This window comes from Loxodonta africana, chromosome 15 (assembly GCF_030014295.1).
Source record: "Loxodonta africana isolate mLoxAfr1 chromosome 15, mLoxAfr1.hap2, whole genome shotgun sequence".
Classification (NCBI taxonomy): domain Eukaryota; kingdom Metazoa; phylum Chordata; class Mammalia; order Proboscidea; family Elephantidae; genus Loxodonta; species Loxodonta africana.
In genome coordinates, this window is record NC_087356.1 from 60,348,077 (window position 1) to 60,369,151 (window position 21,075).

General features: G+C 41.3%; 1 protein-coding gene across 1 annotated transcript in view; it reads right to left on the minus strand.

Annotated features, from left to right (window-relative positions):
- Nucleotides 1-2,010: 2,010 nt before the first annotated feature.
- The window catches only part of DDX25 (DEAD-box helicase 25), a 32,585-nt gene continuing 13,520 nt past the window's right edge, over nt 2,011-21,075 (minus strand). Inside the window, exons 6-9 of the mRNA XM_064268891.1 lie at nt 7,777-8,014; nt 6,261-6,423; nt 3,912-4,100; nt 2,011-2,091 (exon numbers count right to left, since the gene is read on the minus strand). Coding sequence (XP_064124961.1) covers nt 2,030-2,091; nt 3,912-4,100; nt 6,261-6,423; nt 7,777-8,014 — 652 coding nt within the window. The 3' untranslated portion in view covers nt 2,011-2,029. The remainder of the gene's footprint in view (nt 2,092-3,911; nt 4,101-6,260; nt 6,424-7,776; nt 8,015-21,075) is intronic.

Here is a 21,075-nt window from a genome sequence, read left to right on the forward strand (position 1 = left end):
CTTCCTGGGCTCTACCCTCAGACAGTCTGGTTGTCTGTAGAGGAATTTGGAAATTTGTTTTCCAAGTTCTCCAGGTAATTCTGGTGATGAGCTGGGTTTGAAACCCTGGCCCAGTGGACCTGCGTTAGGTAACTACAAGGTGGAACTAAGTACATAATGAAAAACCAAAGCAAAACCAAACCAGCTGCTGTCAACTCTGACCCATGGGGACCCCATGTGTGTCAGAGTAGAGCTGTGCACCACAGGGTTTTCAGTGGCTGATGTTTTGGAAGTAGATCACCAGGACTTTTCCCCCCAAGGTGCCTCTGGGTGGCCTCTGGATGGTACAAGCTTTCTGCTAGCAGCTTAGCATTTAATGGTTTGCCCCACCCAGGGACACTGCATATAAGGAGAATACATATTTCTCTCTTATAAAAAGGAGATATAACTAGTAAAGAATATCTGCCTTGAGCATTATGCTCTTTTAAGATCTATCTACATGAGATCAAATTGACAACAACTTGAAAGATTAGATAGAAAACTTAGGGAGCAGTGAGCCACGGGTAAGGAACAACTTGGAAAAGGAGGGTAAGGATGGTTGCACAACGCGAAGAATGTAAACTGTGTCACTGACGGGAACATGTAGAAACGGTTGGATGGGTGCATGTTCTGCTGTGTATATTCTCGACAACAACAACAAAAATAAAGTAAATCATACAAAAAAAGGAGATCTATGTGTCCTCTCCTCAGGGCAGCCAGTCTAGGTGGTGTTGGGGCCCCCCAGTGCTATACCAGCAATGTGCCCACCGTCCCATAGCACAGGCTGCCATCAGACTCTGCACCCCGAGATGACTGCAATTTCTCATTCCCTTCCATTTCCACAGTGTTTTGCACAAAGGGTGCGTGATAAATCTCTGCTGTGGAATGTGGAAGGTAGATGACAGGAGTGTCTGTCTGAACCCTACACTTGGGGATAAAACAGAGGCAGGGCAAAATGCAGGTGGAATGTCACCACAGAGAAGCAGGGACAACCACCCATGGGGGACGGGGTGTGCCCTGAGGCTGCTGCTGCTGGTGGCCTGGTGCGGCAGAGCTGTAACCTGGGCTCTGGTATGGCTGCAACACCTGCATGGCTTTCTGGGAGAGTATCGATTTACCGTGTTTTCTCAGGCTCTCTGGTTCACTTCTGAGTGGCAAATGTGAGAAATGAAAAGCATCTCAAAGGGTTTTCCAGAAAACATCCAGAATGCTCAGATATACCTTTAAGTTCTTAAAAGCACAACCTTTGGCTCTCTGAAGTGTTAGTTTAATAGGACAAGTTGGATTCCCATCTCCCCCTGCCTGTTTTAAAGAAATGCCAGAGGCTACTTTATTTTTTTACTAGATAACTGATGGACTATGCCTCCTCTAACTTGAAGATATTAAGAAGCAAAATAGAAAACTATTTTGAAGTTCTGTATGTCACTGGAAACATTAAAGAAAAGCAAAATGTTTCACTGTTTAACAGTTTTGCCCTGCACCCTCACCTACGAATGTGGTGTGTGTGTGTACACACATACACACACACACACAGAAGGAGGGAGGGAGGGGGATGAGGGAAGGAAAGACGTCATGGCTGTCAGTATGGCACCTGTGAGTGAGGACTGAAGGCCTGTGGCGTTTTCATTTGCCCTGCACCAGCTCAAATTCCAAAAACGGTGTGGCTCTACTGCCATCTTGTGGCACTGTGAGATGTTCACAGGAATACTCAGATCTCAGACTACACAAACTGAATCCAAAAACATCTCAGCAGCCCATGCAAAGATGTTTACCTTCAAAAAGATGAGAAATAAGAAACAACCTTGCTTTTTTATTCAAAAGTATCATGAGTTTAACATCAATTTAACGTCAAAAAGACCTAGGGTCTTAAAACTAAGGCTACCACAACTTTTATTTTGCCAGAGGTGGTAGTTTCATGTTGAAAGAGGCTCAACACAAAAAATTACCTTCAAAACCCACTGGGACATTTTTCCCATAAACTAGGACAGTTCACAATGATAAAGGTCTCTCTTCAATATTCAATCTTTTCGATTTCATCCATGTCTTCAGGGTCAAGTTGCTTAATATTGCTGTCTGAAAGAATAAAAGAAAAAGGGTGAGAATTATCCCAGGACCTAAACAGAACTTCATTCCACACAACTCTGAATTTCTGAAGACAGTGACGCCTTTGAAAATATATGTTTCTGTGACACCTTGAGGAAGCCTTGAGATAGGAATGCTCTCTAGATAAGGAAGGGATGGCACTAAGACAACAGACCTCCACTAACTAAAATAACATTAAATAACATTAAATGTGCCAGACAAGGGACACACATACCTGAGGCAGAAAAGGGCTGGGTGAAAGAGAGAAGCCAGGGAAAGGGCCTGGCTGAGTCAGGGGAATGAAGTGGGAGTAGGGTCACTTCCCAAGACTAGGTCCGTAGGCTGTTCTCATAGCAACAGCAGGCCTTATTTGTGCCCTCTCCCCTCCTCCCCCGTCTTCAGTTATCCTAAAATAGTGGTGCTTGACCTATTCATGGAGAGCCCAAGATCAGTCTGTGAAGCTTTGACAATTATCTTCCAGAAGGCATATAGATGCCTGCATGCATTCTCCTGGGGAGAGGGTCCACAGCTTTCAACAAAGGTGAAGTACCAGTGTCCTAAAAGGGAAAATCAGGGATCTATTTGGAGTCATTCATGTGTTCCTCCACCCCAGGTCTCTGGCATATCTGTGGCCTTTGGTCCACTTTGAGAAGTGGACATCCCTTCACATTTCCATCAGAGTGCAGCCTGCCCGTCCAGAGGCCCTGGCAGGTCAGCAGAGCCTGCCTTGTTCCTGCCTTGTTTAATCGGAGGCCAGAAGGCCAGAAGACAGCTTGAGCAAGACGACAGCAGACAGCTTGAGAAATGAGGACTCTGCTATTTGGGAGGGCGGGGCAAGAGGGAGGGAAGTGTAAAAGAGGGCACTGGGGCCAGAACACACTCTCCAAGGATTTTATTGCTGTGATTAGGGTTGTCCTCTTCCCTTTAAACTGAACAGACCGGGGAAGAGGCGAACTCTGAAGTACCTCTGAAAGGAGGCCACAGGCAATTCTACTTCACGTAATGTGCAAAGGCATTCCCCCATCTTTACCTGCACACAGGCAACGCCTCACTGGCTCACTTCTGTGCCTTGTCTTCCCTTATTCTTTCTGCCTGAAATGACCTAATCCTGCTGGAGAGCTCTCACTGAATCACCCTAAGTGAGACTCGAATTTGAGGTGACACAGCTGTCCTGTGTTTCCTTAGTATTGTCTATGTCTCTAGTTTTGCACAAACTGTTACATGTTAGAGCTACCACCTTCTCCCTGGTTAGACTGTTTGTGCCTTAAAAGCAGAGGTGGTATCTTAATTTTCTTTATGAACACCGTGCATTATGAAAGCTAAATAAATGCTGGATGGATGGACAGATAAATATAATGGAACTTTATTCCCAGAGGAACTTGGAGAAACACAACAGTACCACCTAAACCTGTTCTTTGGGAACCAGCCAGCTCCCAAAATGCTTCACAGGAGGGCTGCTCCATGCAGGGGGATGAGTAGATAAGAACTTCTGGCAACACAGGGTCTACAATGGTCATACAGCTCTAAGAAAAAACTTACTTGACTAGGATCGCTCCTCCTAGCACATGAAAATCTCCAGATCACAGAATGAGATGTAGCATAGAAGTCTGAGCTCATATTAATTACACTTAATTTTTTGAAATTTTCTTTAAAACCAATTAAGAATTATTTCCTCAACTGTCTCACATGAGGGACTCAGTCCTGTGACTCCACAGAACCACAGGCCTCTGGACTCGAGCTCCATGATCCACATCACCACCCTGCCAGCAGAGCACGTCTACAGTTTACACTGTGGAGGCTGTGCTACTTACTGAAGTGATCCTGGATTTTCATCAGCAGGGGAAGCTTATCCACTTCAATCATGTTGAAGGCAAGGCCTTTTTTCCCAAAGCGTCCCGTCCGCCCTATGCGGTGGAGGTAGGTCTCGTAGTCTGGCTCCTCTGCTTGGTTTACAGGGAGGTCAAAGTTCACAACAATCGTGACCTGCTTCACGTCAATCCCTAGAAGAGGCAAAACACCACAGGGTCCTGGAGCTTTTTCCTTAGGACACAGCTACTCAAGGGCCACACTTACTGAGGGAATTCTTATTTTACAGAAACAATTTATAAATCAAACCTGGCTTCGAATAATTGAAACAGGCACCTCGGCCAGGCAATCTGCTTCCACAGTGTGTCTATGGTGCTACGTAAGAGCATTGGCACAGGTTAATTCCAGAGAAGTTTAAATATGCACAAAGAGTGTGCGCGTGTGTACCTATGTTTGCATGTGTGCACGTATGTGTGCACACATGTGTATGTGTGCTTGTGTGTGTGCGTTTATGGTGTGTGTGGGTGGTGGGGAGGAGCACTCACCAAGCCCACAGAGCCACCACTCCTCTCTGCTCCTGCTGTGCTAAGTCCACAGCAGACATCCTTAATCTTCCGTCTCCTTACCCATCACAGTGTCCCAGCTTTGCTCATTACACAGCCATTGTTCTAGTCAGGTCTTCTGCATCGTAGCCTCAACTGGTACAACAACCTCCAGACTGGCTTCCCCCCATGTCTTTTCCCACTCCTCTGATCACTCCCATGACAGCTACCATAGCTACATCCAGAGCACCTGAATTCACAACATAACTGCCCCAATTGCATGGGATGAAACGCAAACAATTTAAGACCTTTAACCACCTAAAGCATCATCTTCTAACCCACGAACTGAATGCTGTAGTCACAAGGTCTTATCGTTTCCCAAACATGCTGTAAATTCTCGTCCAACTGAATTGTTACCCTTCCTTCAAACCCTTTCAAGTCTAAGGTTGCCTAGGAAGACTTCTGTGATCCCCGGTGCCTTCCATCCTCCCATTAACGAGCTGGCTGGGTCATGATCCTAGCCCTCCTTGCTCTTTGCCTTTACTCTGGAGCTTCTTGTGCCCTCTTTCTTCTGGGGTCTAGAGATGTGCTGTCCAACATGGCAACCACTAGCCCCATGGGGCTGTTTAAATTAAAATGAAAAAATTCAGTGCCTCAGTTGCACTTGTCACATTTCTAGTGCTCAACAGCCACATCTGGCTAGTAGCTAACAGGTGGACAGGGCAGAAGAGACCATCTCCATCACTGCAGAAAATTCTATTGGACATTGTTCATCTAGAGAGTCAAGAGCCTAGGTGATGAGCTCCTGAGGAGAAGAGACCTCATCCCTTTTCAGGCTCCTTTCGTAAAGTGCTGTACTCAGCATTCACTGCTAACATGGCACGTTCTCAGTTCTATCTGCTGAACTGAGAATTAATTGGGAAACATGGTTAGAGTATAGGGTCTAGGCAAGGATATAGGAAGCATGAAGAAAGTGAAAAGGCTCTTCTCTTAAAAAAAAATTTTCCCTCAGTAATCAATAGCTTTAAAATTGAAAACACCTCAGAGATGTTCAACATTATTAGTCACTATAATAAGAAGCCACTACACACTACTAGAATGCCTAAAATAAAAAATACTGATAATACCAATTGCTGGCAAAGATGTAGAGCAACTGGAATTTTCTCATGTTGCTGCTGGGAACATAAAACGGTGCAGCCACTTTGGAAAACAGCTTTGTAGTTTCTTATAAAATTAACATACACATACCAAATGACCCACTGAATTTCCCAGGTATTTACCCAAGAGATATGAAAACCTATTTCTACACAAAAACCTATACATCAATGTTTATTATGGCTTTATTCAAAATAGCCCCAAACTGGAAACAATGCAAATACCCATCAACTGGTAAATGGATGAACAAATTGTTGTACAACCACTCAACAAAATACCACTCAGGAATGAAGAGGAACATACTGGTGCATGTAACAATACCGATGAATCTCAAAAGCATTAAGTTAAGTGGAATAAGTCAGTTCCAAAAGGCCACCTACTGTATGATTGAATTTATATGGCATTCTGGAAGAGACAAAACCATAGAGACAGAAATCAGATCAGGAGCCACCAGGGGCCAAGTGATGGGAGGAGGACACTGACTGCAAAGGAGCACGTGGAAACATTTTGGGGAGATGGAAAGGTTCTGAATTTTGATTATGGCGGTGGTTACGTGATTGTATACATTTATCAAAACTCATTGAACTATACACTCAAAAAGAGTGAATATTATCCTCTGTATACTATACCTCAATAAACCTAACTTTAAACACACACCTCGAGCACAGACATTGGTCGTTATAAGAACTTTCTCCTTCCCATCCCGAAACCTCTGAATGATGGCTGCACGCTGGTCCACGGTCAGCTCCCCACTTAACAAGGAGACTTGGTGTCCATCCTGCATCATCTCCACAGTCAACCACTTGGCATTTCGGCGAGTCTATGAGAAAAAGCAAACGCCATCCAGCAGCACAAGTTAAAGCCGATCAGCTGTGCCTGCAGGTGCTCCTGCCTGCAGAGCGTGGAGGAGGACTAGGGGAGGCTGCAGAGGCATGTGTGCTTCACCTCCCCCGCTGTCCTTGAGGACCCTTGGGATATGTGGCCTGGAATTCTCCCTCCCCTGTGCTTCTAAGGCACACGTTCTGTCAGCCTGTCAGAGCTTTGCCTTCCTCACCTTGAAATGAAGATAATCAGGATGGTCTACCTACCTCGCATGGGGCTACAAAAGGAAACAATGCAATGATGAGAAGAGACACTCTTAGAGTGCTGCTGATATACCAGGCACCTTGCTAAAATCTTCACATGCATCACAGTCATTTGCTTTTCACAACAATTTAATGAAGTAGCTACCTGATTTCATTTAAAAAAATTTTTAAAAGACCCAAAGCTTAAAATATTAACTTGCCCAGGGTTATGTAGCTAGTCAGCAATAGAGCTGAATTTTACACAAAAAATGCCAGAAATAAATGATATACAGAAAATAAAGGTAGAGTGATAGTAATAGTGAGTACCTAGGTAGCTACTTTACTAATAGTTAGGAGTAGAAGTAAACATTGTTAACACAGTAATGGATATCCATAAAAACCCTACGATAAATATTAACCTACATGGGGAAATGTTAGAAGCAGTCTATTACGGATTGAATTGTGTCCCTCCAAAATATGTGTTGAAATCCTAACTTCTATACCCATGGATGCAATTCCAGTTGAGAATAGGGTTTTCTTTGTTATGTTAATCAGTGTAGGGTCTATCTTAATTCTAATGACTTTTGAGCTATAAAAAGGGCAGATTACACACAGAAAGAAGAACAAATGGGGGAAAGATAGAGTCACGAGGAGATCCCCAAGAGCTAGAGACGCTAAGACAAGGATTTTCCCCCAGAGCAGACACAGAGCCTTCCCCTAGAGCCAGTGCGCTGAAATCAGACTTCTAGCCTCAGGAACTTTGAGGAAATAAATTCCTGTTCTTTAAAACCACCCACTTGTGGTATTTCTATTACAGTAGCACCAGAAGACTAAGACACAGTCCCTTTAAAATAAGGATTAAGACAAGGATGCTCACTATTGAACATCATATTGAAGATGCTATTTATTCCATTACTTAATCTTTCTAAGTTTCACCCATAAAATATGGATAATTCCTATTCAGAGCTGTTCTGAAGATTAAGCTACATAGCATATAAAACGTGCTGAACGATATGGCACTGGCTATATGTCACTTATTACTTCTATGGACCCCCTACCTCTGCCTGTAGTGACCTAGCATGATGGAAAGAAATCTCAGCACAGTTTACCTGGCAGAAGATAATGGCCTGGCCAATGGTGATGCCGCCGTAAATGTTGCACAGGGCTTGGTATTTGTCTTTCCTGTTCTCACACAACACATAATACTGTCGGATGTTGTTCAGGGTCAGCTCCTCTTTGCGTAACTTGATGACATTGGGGTCGGGAATAATTCGCTCAGCAAATTGCCACACAGAGTCCTCAAAGGTTGCTGAGAAGAGGAGCATCTGGCATTCGGAGGGCAAAGCTCTGTGAGAGAGAAGAGAAGAAGGCCATCACCCAGCGGGGACCCTGTCACTCCTCTTGGAGGCAGCCCCAAGCACAGTGCCCACTGCCAGCAGCTGCTCCCCACCCAAGTGCTCCATGGGGCAGCCCAGGAGAGCTGTACTGCTAGGCGAGAGCCAAGTGTCCTGCCCCTCTTTGCCACCAAGAATTCAGAAAAATATGTATGCTGAATGTGCACTCAAGAGCAAAGTTTGGCTATACATCCTGGAGAGTGGGAGGCTTTTTATGCCAATTTTCTCCTTAGGAGAGGCAACATCATGGAGGCAAGAGTGCTCCCCGGGATGCTCCTCATGGTCATAATCTCACACAGAGTTAATGGGGAAGAGAAAAACAGAGACTAGTCACTCGATGGCAGGTGCTATAAATTTGGGGAGGGGAAGAACAACAGCTACTATTAACTTTATTGGGAACAGGAAGAGCTGAATGTAAATAACGTCTGCAGCAAAAATGGAAAATGCAGTAACTAAAATGTACACTGAACTCATGATGAAAAACAGGGCTGATTTATATGATGTTCAAAAAACAGGCACAACTGGGGGGATTCTGGGAAGATGGCAGCATAAACAGATCATTGTTCCAACCCTCCCTCACAAATACAACAAGAAATACAACAAGAAAACGGTGCTTGGCCTTGAGGGACTCTGAATCAGGCAGCAGAGGACAGCAGTGGGGCATGGCAGAGAGGCAAGAATCAACAACTCAATGATGAGCTGCATATGGCAAGAAAATTGCTTCTCTCAACATCCTTGCCCCTCCTCCCAGCTGCACAAGCCACACGCTGCCATGAACTGGGGAAGCAACCCCAGCAAAAGAACCTGCTTCCCTCACCAACAGTCCCTGCCTGTGCAAAGAGACAGGACCCCAAGTTTCTCCTCTAAAATCAACAAGGCAGATCTCCCTGGGGGTCTGTTTAGAATGTGCTAGAACCTCCCCCACCTGGCCAATGTCAGCAGCAAAGCTGCTGTAAATTGCTATAGAAGCCCCCTGCAGTGAAGCCTGTTCACAAAGCCTGGACTCTGATTGCCTGCCTGTGCACCCCATAGCTCTGGCCTCCGAAATCAACAGGATGGATCTCCTTAGGGTTCAGTTCGGGTCTGCCTGCCCTACTTCTGGTTGGCACTGAGGACTGCTGACTGAGCCTGCTGTGTGCTAGGAAGTAGGCACCTTGAGTGGAGCCTACATACACTGACATATTACTATTGGTGGGGATCTAACAGTAACAAGGCAGGCCTCCCCAGGGGTCTGTACAGGGTGTGCCAGCCCCTTTCCTATCTGGCAACTGCTGGCTGCTGGACTGTTACAAAGTCCTACAGAAGGTCCCCTGCAGTAGAGCCATGAGGCAGGTCACCTAAGTGGAGACTGCTCCCCCAACCACCACAGGGCCATTAAAACCAACCCAAACCAAACCTGTTGCCATCAAGTTGATTCCAACTCACAGTGACCCTACGGGACAGAGTAAAACTGCCCCACAGGGTTTTCAAGAAATGGCTGGTGAATGCGAACTGCTGACCTTTTGGTCAGTAGCCAAACTCTTAACCACTGTGCCACCAGGGGTCCACAGGGCAACTGGGGCTCTGAAATCAACAAGACAGATCTCTCAGGGGTCCTTTGGGAGAGTGCCAGCCCCTCCTACTCCTGATATGGAGGAAAGCCTGCCCATGCTTCCCCTGAAAACCAACTCAGATATAAGTGGCCCCCATAGGCCATGGGAGGAAGCCTTGGAGAAAACTAGGAGGCAATACCCAGCCTGGCAGGAGGGCTCATTTGGTGTGGGCTTTCTGACTAAAAATGGGGTTGCAGAAATAGCAGAGGAGGGAGTAATAACCAGAGAGAGGACTTAACCCTCTGGTGGACAGATTAGTGTACAACATCTCACCTGAGTGTCTGTGCCCTCTGGTGGACAGACTGTTCACTGCGGGTTCTCTAGTGTATTTAGGAGACATTGAAAGTTGAAAACTGAGATCTCAAACTTTTGAATCCTAATTAAATCAGGGAGGAAGAAAGTGCTACCACAGAGAGAAAGACAAAGTGGAAAGCAAAGGCCTAAGGCTCTGCCTGCCTAAGAGCTTTTTACAGAAAGTAGTACAGGCAAAAATGCAAAACACTGAGCAGAACTAAGCAAGTTAACACCCTTGAAAATTCCAATGCCCGAACAAGTAAACACAAGACACATAAAGATAAGAGAAACGAAGGCCCATCCAAATGAACATGAGGAAGGGAGTGAAATTGCATTTATAGAAGCTAAATTATGAAAAGAATGTAAGAATACAATACAACAATGTTAAACATAATCAAAGAACTAATGGAAGATATAGACAAACATCAAAAAGAAATAAGGAAAGCTATCATGTACAAAATATGGATTTAAAAAAGAGATAAAAAGAAACCAAACAGAAATATTGTAACTAAAAGACAATAACTGAAATGAGAAACACAGCGGAAGGATTTAAAAAGATTTAATCAGGCAGAACAATCAGTGAATTAGAGGACAAGATAATCAAAATTACAGAGGCTGAAGAGCAACAAGAACAGAGGCTCAGGACTGGTGAGCACAGTTGAATGGAATTATGGGACAATATCAAGAGATCTAATATATGCATCATGGGAATTCTAGAAGATGAGCGAAAGAGGCAGAAAGAATATTTGAAGAAATAATGACAGAAAATTTCCTGAATCTGATGAAGAATATCAATTTACAAATCCAAGAAGCTCAAAGAACTCCAAGCAGGATAAATCCAGAGATTTACACCAAGCCATATCACAATCAGGCTCCAAAAAAATAAGATAAAGTGAGAATCCGGAAAGCAGTGAGACAGAAGCAATCACATATAAATGATCCCCAATAAAATTAAGTGCTGATTTCTCCTCAGAAACATTGGAACCCAGAAGAGAATGAAACAATTACTTAAAGCGCTGAAAGAAAAACTATCAGTCAAGAATACTATACCTGGTGAAGCTGTCCTTAAAGAATGAGGACGAAATTAAAAGACTCCCAGACAAACAGAAGCTGAGAGAGTTCACAGCCACCAGACCAGCCCTACAAAAAATACTAATGGGAGTCCTGCATATGGAAGAGAAAAAATACTAGGAAGTAACTCAAAGCTGTATATAAAAAGAAAGATCTCTAGTAAGGGTAACTACATGGGCAAGTTTAAGAACTAATAATATGGTATTCATGCTTGATAATTCTGTTTTGTTTTTTATGCTTTTTTATGACAAATGTATAAAATGCAAGGATAAAATTATGCAATTGGTGATAACAACAACAAAATGGGGGGTGGTATAGATATAGCATTTCTTGTACGTTACTGAAGTTAAGGTGGTATCAACTTACCCTAGTATTATATGAATGCAAGATGTCAAATGTAATATTCATGGTAACCACAAAGAAAATATCTTTAAAAAAATACACAAAAGGAAAGAATAAGGGATCCAAAAGGGCTCACTATAATAACAAAAGCAGACAGTATTAAAGGAAAAAGACAAAGAAGGCTTAAGACACACAAAAAACTAATAACAGAATGACAGGAGTAAGTCCTTTCTTATCAATAATTACAGTAACTATAAATGGACTAAATGTTCCAATAAAATGGCAGAGAGTGGTAAAATGAATTAAAAGTAAAAACAAAAAATGTGCTCCAACTATGTGTTATTTACAAGAGATGCAGCTTAGACCTAAGGGCACAAATTGATTGAAATTGAAAGGACGGAAAAAAATAACCCATGCAAATAATAACTAAAAGAGAGCTGGGGTGGCAATGTTAATATCAGGTAAAGTGGCCTTTAAGATAAAATCTGTTAGAAGTGACAAAGATGGACATTATGTAGTGATAAAAGGGTCAATTCATCAAGAAGATTTAACAATCATAAACTTACATGCACTCAACATAAAAAAAAAAACCCATTGCCATCAAGTCATTTCTGACTCAACACAGGAGCACCTAAATATATAAAGCAAACACTGATAGAATTGAAAGGCAAAATAGGCAGCACTACAATAATAGTTGAACACTTCAATACACCACTTTTGATATTGGACAGAACATCTAGAAAGAAGATCAACAAGGAAACGAGGGACCTGAATGACACTATACACCAACTAGAATTGACAGACCTATATAAGACACTTTACCCAACAACAAAACAATATGCATTCTACTCCAGTGCACATGGATCATTCTCTAGGACAGACCACATGTGAGGTCGCAAAGTAAGTCTTGTTAATTTAAAAAGATTGAAATCAAACATTTTCTTGGGCCATAATAGGCTGACGCTAGAAATCAGTAACAGAGGGGGAAAAAAAACTGGAAAATACACAAACATATGGAAATTAAACAACACACTATTATACTGCCGATGGATCAAGGAAGAAATCAAAAGAGAAATCACAAATTTCTCAGAGTCAAATGAAGATGACTCTACCAAAACTTATGAGATGTAGCAAAGGCAGTACTCAGAGACTTATAACAATAAATGCCTACATGAAAAAAAAAAAAGACCTCAAATCAATATCTTAACTCTACATCTTGAGGAACTAGAAAGAGAAGAGCAAACTAAACCCAAACCTACCAGAAGAAAAGGAAATAACAAATCAGAGAAAAAATAAATGAAATCAAAAACAGAAAAACAATAGAGAGAATGAACATAACCAGAAGTTGGTTCTTTGAAAAGATCAATAAAACTGGAAAACGTTTAGCTAGCATGACAAAGAAAAACAGAGAAAAGATGTAAATAACAAAAATAAGGAATGAAAGTGGAGACATTACAACTGACCCAACAGAAACAAAAATAATTATGACAGAGCATTATGAACAACTGTACAGCAAGAAACTGGACAACTTAGATGAAATTAACAAATTCCTGGAAACACACAAAATACCCAAAGTGACTCAAGAGTAAATAGAAAATCTCAACAGATCTATAACAAATGAAGAGATAGAATCAGTGATCAAAAACCTCCCAACAAAAAATTTCTGGATCAGATAGTTTCACTGGGGAATTTTGTCAAATATTTTACCAAAAGAAGAATTGACACCTACTTTGTTTAAATTCTTCCAAAAGATAGAGAAGGAAAGAATACTCCCTAATTCTATGAAGCAAACATAACCCTGATTACAAAATAGATGCTAAAACCTTTAAGAAAATACTAGCAAACAGAATCTAACAGCATATTAAGAGATTTATACACCATGACCTAGCGGTATTTATTCCAGGTGTGCCAGGATAATTCAACTTTACAAAATCAACATAATACACCCCCATCAACAGAACAAAGAAAAAGAACCACATGACCATCTCTATGGATGCAAAAAAGATATCTGATAAAATACAACACCGTTTCTTGATGAAAACCATCAAGAAGATAGGAATAGAAGGAAAGCTCCTCGATATGAGTAAAGGCATATATGAAAAGTCAACATTCAACATTATACTTAATGGAGAAAGACTGAGAGCTTTCTCCTTGAAACTGTGAACAAGGATGCTCACTCTCACCAGTCCTATTCAATACTACATTAGAAGTCTTAGCCACAGCAATAAAACAAGAAAAAGAAATAACATATTTTTATGCAAATAACACGTACCTTCTACATTTGTTTGCCAACTGCTCCACTGTAAAAAAAAAAAAATTAGCAAAGCGTGCTTATAAAAATACCTCATATGGGGAGGGAGCAGTTGGCAAAGAACCATAGAAGGCATGTGTTATTTGTGTAAAAATATGGTAAAAGGTTTTTAAATCAGAAGAGAAGTAAAATTATCTCTATTCACAAATGACACGGCCCTACATATAGAAAATCCCAAAGAACCCACAAGAAAGCTTCTAGAGCTAATAGAGAAATTCAACAAAATTGCAAGGTACAAGGTCAACAACCAAAAACCAGCTGGGTTTCTATGTATCAACAATGAGAAATCTGAAAGAGAAATTAGGGAAATGGTCCAATTAAAATAGTATCTAAGAGAATAAAACATCCAGAAATAAACTTAGCCAGGGATGGAAAAGGCTTACATAACAAAAATTATACAATACTGCTGAAAGAAATTAAAGACGACTTTAATTAAGGAAAGATATTCCATGTTCATGGATTGGAAGACTTAATATTTTGAAGATGTTAATACTACCCAAAGGGATCTACAGTAACACAACTCCAATCAAAATTCCAATAGCCTTTTTTATGGAAACAGAAAAACCAATCCTCAACTTCATATTGAATGGCAAGAGGCCCTGAATAGCTAAAGCAATATTGAAAGAGAAGAACAACGTAGGAGGACTCATACTTCCTGATCTCAAAACATATTACACTGCTACAGTAATCCAAACAGCCTAGTGCTGCTATAATAATAGACACAAAGACCAACGGAATAGAATTGAAAGTCTAGAAATAAACCCAAACATCTATGGTCAAATGATTTTTGACAAGGTTGCTAAGTCCATTCAGTGCAGGGAAGAAGAGTATCTTCCATAAATGGTGTTGGGAAATTTGGATTTCCACATGCAGAAAAATGAAACAGAATCCATGCTTTACACCATACACACACAATAAAAAATTCAAAATAATTAAGTGCCTAAATGTGAAAACTAAAACCACAGAATTCTTAGAAGAAAATGTAGGGGCAAGTCTATTAGGCCTAGCTTTTAACAATGGATTATCTGATACAAGAACAAAAGCACAAATAGCAGAAGATAAATAAATGGGACCTCATAAAAATTAAAAACTTTTGTTTATCAAACAACTTTACTGAGAGGTGGGGCCAAGGTGACAGAGTAGCCAAACGCTTCCAGTGATCCCTCTTACAACAAAGACCAAAAAAAAAAAACCAAGTGAAATGATTATATTTACGACAAGCTAGGAGCCCTGAACATCAAAGGCAAAGTTAGAAAATGGACTGAGCGGCAGGTGGAGGGAGAGACAGTTCAGGAGCTGAGAGGAGATGCTGGGCCTGAATCGCTGGAAACCCTCAGGCACCATCCCCAGGAGTGACTGCAGGGGGCTGTTGGCAGGGTTCGGCCACAGCTTCCTCAGCGAGAAACAGCCATCCGCACAGCCTACTCACACCTCTAGAACAAGAGAAGAACAGTGGTCTTGGTAAAAGCTAAGTACTTGCGAATATCTTACCACGCCCCCAGCCCCCAAGCCAGCTTCAATGGCTGTTATTTCCCTGGGCCTGAGGTAAGTCCTGCTGAATGTCCTGAGCCACTGTCCCGGCCTTAGAGAAGGAATAAATTCACAGCTGAGGAAAAAGATAATTTGCCAGCTCCAGTAACCTGGGTAGCTCAGGACAGAACCGGCTCCTGTCCAGCCATAAACCGTCTCTGGGCTTTGACTAGCTTTCCCCGCTGCATGGACCTGTGTGGGCCTATTTCAGGAGAATACACCCTTGTTGGCAGATTGCAACTATTTCAGCTGTGCAGTGGACAGGCAGGTGTTTAATGTTTGATACCACTTTGCCTATTAAACAGGGTCCTCACCTACCCACATCAGGGGCCTAAGGACTGGTGGCTCCACTCACATCATCTGACCACCCACAACAGGGGTCCAAGGATAACTGGTACCTCCCAGTCCTTATAACCAAAAACACTGGGTGCTCATGGTCCATCTGCAGAACCCACCCACCTGTGCGCTCTAGGTAACAGGGATGTGCTTTCCTCACAGACACTTGGGGGACAGTTATCAGCCCCCTGCCTTGTTCAGAGCATGACCCCCTGCTGCGACCAGATACCAGTACCTACACCAATCACCGCTGCCCCTCTAAGACTGCAGGACAGAGCCTGAATCACACACTTGATGAAGAGCTACCTGGACACTTGAGTTGAATCCATACAAGAAAAGTGAATGGACTCCTAGGCTGATATACCGATCACAGCTCTAGCCATCTAGTGATGCAACTTAAAGGCGAAAATAATCAGGCTAGCTCGCTCAAGCAACCTACTTGGGCATATCGAAACAAAACAAAACAAGAAGCTAGGATACAGTAAGCAAACACAAAATAAACTAACACAATAACCAATAGATGGCTCGGAGACAACAGTCAATATGAAATCAAATACAAAAGCAAACCATGATTACTTCAACAAGCTCTCAGAACAAAGAATCAAGGGATCTTCTGGATGAAGGTGCCTTCTTGGAATTACCGGATGCAGAATACAAAAGATTAATATACAGAACTCTTCAAGACATCAGGAAGAAGATCAGACAATACACAGAATAAGCCAAGGAACACACAGATAAAGCAGCTGAAGAAATTAAAAAGGTTATTCGAGTACATAATGAAAAATTTACAAAGCTGCAAGTATCTCTATTTGCAGATGGCATTATTTTATAAACAGAAAACTACTGAAACTAATAGTTCAGCAGACTATCAGGACACAGATAAACATACAAAAATCAGTTGGATTCCTCTACTCCAAGAAAAAGAACATCGAAAGGAAATCACCAAATCAATACCATTTTCAGTAGCCCCCGATAAGATAAAACACTTAGAAATAAATCTTACCAGAGATGTAAAAGACCAATACATAGCAAACTACAAGATACTACTGCAAGAAACCAAAAGAGACCTACATAAGTGGAAGAATATACCTTTCTCATGGATAGGAAAACTTTACATTGTAAAAGTGATTTATAGATACAATGCAATTCTGATCCAAATTCCAATGACATTTAATGAGATGGAGAAACAAATCACCAATTTCATATGGAAGGGAAAGAGGCTCCGGATTAGTAAAGCGTTACTGAAAAAGAACAAAGTGGGAGGCCTCACTCTACCTGATTTTAGAACCTATTATACCGCTACAGTAGTCAAAACAGCCTGGTATGGGTACAACAGATACGTAGACCAATGGAACAGAATTGAGAATCCAGACATTAATTCATTCACACATGAGCAGCTGATATTTGACAAAGGCCCAAAGTCAGTTAAATGGGGAAAAAACAGTCTCTTTAACAAATGGTGCTGGCATAACTGGATACCCATCTGCAAAACAATGAAACAAGACCCATACCTCACTCCATGCACAAAAACTAACTCAAAATGGATCAAAGACCTAAATATAAAATCTAAAACGATAAAGATCATGGAAAAAAAAATAGGGACAATGCTAGGAGCCCTAATACATGCCATGAACAGTATACAAAACATTACTAACAATGCAGAAGAGAAACTAGACAACTGGCAGCTCCTAAAAATCAAACATTTATGCTCATCCAAAGACTTCACCAAAAGAGTAAAAAGGTTACCCACAGACTGGGAAAAAGTTTTTAGCTGTGACATGTCCGATCAGGGTCTCATCTCCAAAATCTATATGATACTGTAAAAACTCAACTACAAAAAGAAAAATAACCCAATTAAAAAACGGGCAAATGACAGGAATAGGCACCTCACTAAAGAAGACATTCAGGTAGCTAACAGATACGTGAGGAAATGCTCACGATCATTTTTTTTTTTTAATAGCCATTAAAAAAAAGAGAAATGCAAATCAAAACTACAATGAGATTCCATCTCACTCCAACAAGGCTGGCATCAATCCAAAAAACACAAAAATAATAAATGTTGGAGAGGTTGTGGAGAGACTGGAATACTTTTACACGGCTGGTGGGAATGTAAAATGGTACAATCACTTTGGAAACTGATTTGGTGCTTCCTTAAAAAGTAGAAATAGAACTACCATATGATCCAGCAATCCCACTCCTTGGAATATATCCTAGAGAAATAAGAGCCTTTACACGAACAGATATATGCACGCCCATGTTCACTGCAGCACTGTTTACAATAGCAAAAAGATGGAAGCAACCAAGGTGCCCATCAACAGATGAATTGATCAGTTATGGTGTATTAATGCAATAGAATACTACATATCAATAAAGAACAATGATGAATCTGTGAAACATTTCATAACATGGAGGAATCTGGAAGGCATTATGCTGAGTGAAAGCAGTCAGTTACAAAAGGACAAATGTTGTATGAGACCAGTATTATAAGAACTCAAAGATAGTTTAAACAGAGAAGAAAATACTCTTTGATGGTTAGGAGAGTGGAGAGGGGGAGAGGGGTTTTCACTAATTATACAGTTGATAAGAACTATTTTAGGTAAAGGCAAAGATAACACACAATACAGGAGAGGTCAGCACAACTGGATTAAACCAAAAGCAAAGAAGTTTCCTGAATAAACTGAATGCTTTGAAGGCCTATGTAGCAGGGTTGGGGGTTTGGGGACCATGGTTTCAGGGGACATCTAAGTCAATTGGCATAATAAAATCTATTAAGAAAACATCCTGCATCCCACTTTGGAGAGTGGCGTCTGGGGTCTTAAACGCTAGCAAGTGGCCATCTCAGATGCATCAGCTGGTCTCAACCTACCTGGAGCAAAGGAGAATGAAGAACACCAAAAATACAAGGTAATTATGAGCCCAAGAGACAGAAAGGGCCACATAAACCAGAGACTACATCAGCTTGAGACCAGAAGAGCCAGATGGTGCCCAGCAAGAACCGATGACTGCCCTGACAGGGAACATAACAGAGAACCCCTGAGGGAGCTGGAGAGCAGTGGGATGCAGACCCCAAATTCTTGTAAAAAAAACCAGACTTAATGGTCTGACTGAGACTAGAAGGACCCCAGAGGTCATGGTCCCCAGACCTTCTGTTAGGCCAAGACAGGAACCATTCCCAAAGCCGACTCTACAGACAGGGATTGGACTGGACTAAGGGATAGAAAATGATACTGGTGAGGAGTGAGCTTCTTGGCTCAAGTAGACACATGAGACTACGTGAGCAGCTCCTGTCTGTTGGGGAGATGAGAGGGCAGAGGGGGTCAGAAGCTGGCCAAATGGACACAAAAATAGAGAGTGGAGGGAAGAGGTGTGCTGTCCCATTAAGGGGAGAGCAACTAGGAGTATATAAAAAGGTATATATACATTTTTGTTCGAGAGACTGACTTGATTTGTAAACTTTCACTTAAAGCACAACAAAAATTAAAAAAAAAAAAGACTTTACCAAAAAAGTGAAAAGACAAGCTACCAATTGGAGGAACGTTGTCGGAAGCCATATATCTGGTAAGAGTCTAATAACCAAAATACATATAAAATTTTAACAACAAAAAGACAACCCAATCAAAAATGGTCTAAGGACTTAAATTGACATTTCACTGGAGACTACTATTCAAATGGCCACCAAACACATGAAAAGATGCTCAACATCATTAGTGATTAGAAAGAGATGTAAATCAAAACCACAATGAGATACTCTCTCACTCCCACTAGGATGGCTAAGATCAAAAAAAAAAAAAAAAGGAAAATAAAAAATGTTGGTGGATACGTGGAGATATTGGAACCCTTATCCATTGCTGGTAGGAATGTAAAACTGCACAGCCGTTCAGAAAACAGTATGGCAGTTTCTCAAAAAACTAAAAATGAACTACCATATGACTCAGCAATACTACTGCTTCAAGGGACTTGAAGGGCCTTGAAAGCAGCAACACAGACACACATATGTACACCAACATTCATTGCAGCATTAGTCACAATACCAAAAGGTGGAAACAACCTAAATGCCCATCAACGGATGAACTGATAAACAAAATGTGGGACATACATACAGTGGAATACTCCTCAGCCAGTAAGAGCAACAAAGTCCTGATATATGTTACAACATGGATGGAGCTTGAAGACATTATGCTGAATGAAATTAGTCAATCACAGAAGAACTAGTATTACATGACCTCATTTATATAAAAAGACAAGAATAGGGGTAGAGGAAGGGGGTTATTACTTAGGAAGCGCTGAGTTTCAGTTTATGGTGATGGAAAATTTGCACTGATGAAGGGTAAGGGTTGCACAGATGATTAACGTAATTGATGTCAGTAAGTTGCAGAACTGTTAAAAGTTGAATTGGCCAATGTGTGATAGACTTACGACAACAAAAAAGGGCAGGTGATGAGGCTGCTTACGTACAACAAATGCCTCATGGGATTTTTTCCTTGGTTTGGAGGTTTAGGGTCACGGTTTTATGGGACATCCCAGTTAATTGGCCTAATACCATATTTAGTACTTCTGTTCTGCCTCCTAGTTTGTTGCATAGTGACTGGGGTCTTAAAAGCTTGTAAGCGGCCATCCAAGGTATAACAATGGTCTCTATCACCTGGAGCAACCGAAGAAGAGTCAGAAACAGGAGGAAGAAATTGAATGTGTAGCTAATTGCTTCCATGAACATCCTGCTTCCTTTGCTATGAGACCAAAACTGGATGGTGCCCGGCTACCATTAGTAAATGTTTTGATCAAAGATTCCATAGAAGAATCCTGATCAAAAGGAGAAAAATGTAGAACACAATTTAAAATTCTTATGGAGTCCAGACTTACTGGAGCCATTGAAGCTGGATGAACCCCTGAAACTATTGCTCTGACATAAGTTTTAAACCTTAAGCCAAAAATATCCTCTGAAGTCTTCTTTAAACGAAACAATAAAAAAAAAAAAAAAATTTTTTTTTTTTACTAGTTTAGCTTAATTAGTAAAGAATGTCAACCTTAAGCACTGTGTTTTTTAAAGAACTACCTATGTGGAATCTAATTTACAACAGCAACTTGAAATAGTCAATAGGAAACTTAGAAGCAGTGAGTTTATATTAATGGGGGAGGAACAATTCGGAAAAGGAAGGTGAGAATAGTTGCACACCTTGAAGAATGAAATCAGTGTCACTGAATTGTACATGCAGAAATTGTTGAATTGGTGTACATTCTCAACAACAAAAATAGATTATTAAAGAAAAAAAAACAAAAATCAGATACAACTAATCTATGGAGTGACCAGTCGTAACAGAGTTCAATCTTGGGGAGGAGACAAGGGCTGCAGAGGAGAGGGCTGCTGAGGGTTTGTAAGGTTCTCATTCTTGACCTCTGTGATGATTCCCTGAGCTATACATTTATGATTTGTGTATTTCTCTGTACACACTTTATATATCAATTAAAAAGTTAATTATTTTAAACAAAATAAAAGTGAGACCAGAGAGAAATTGCCTCTCTTGAGAGGCAGACAGAGCA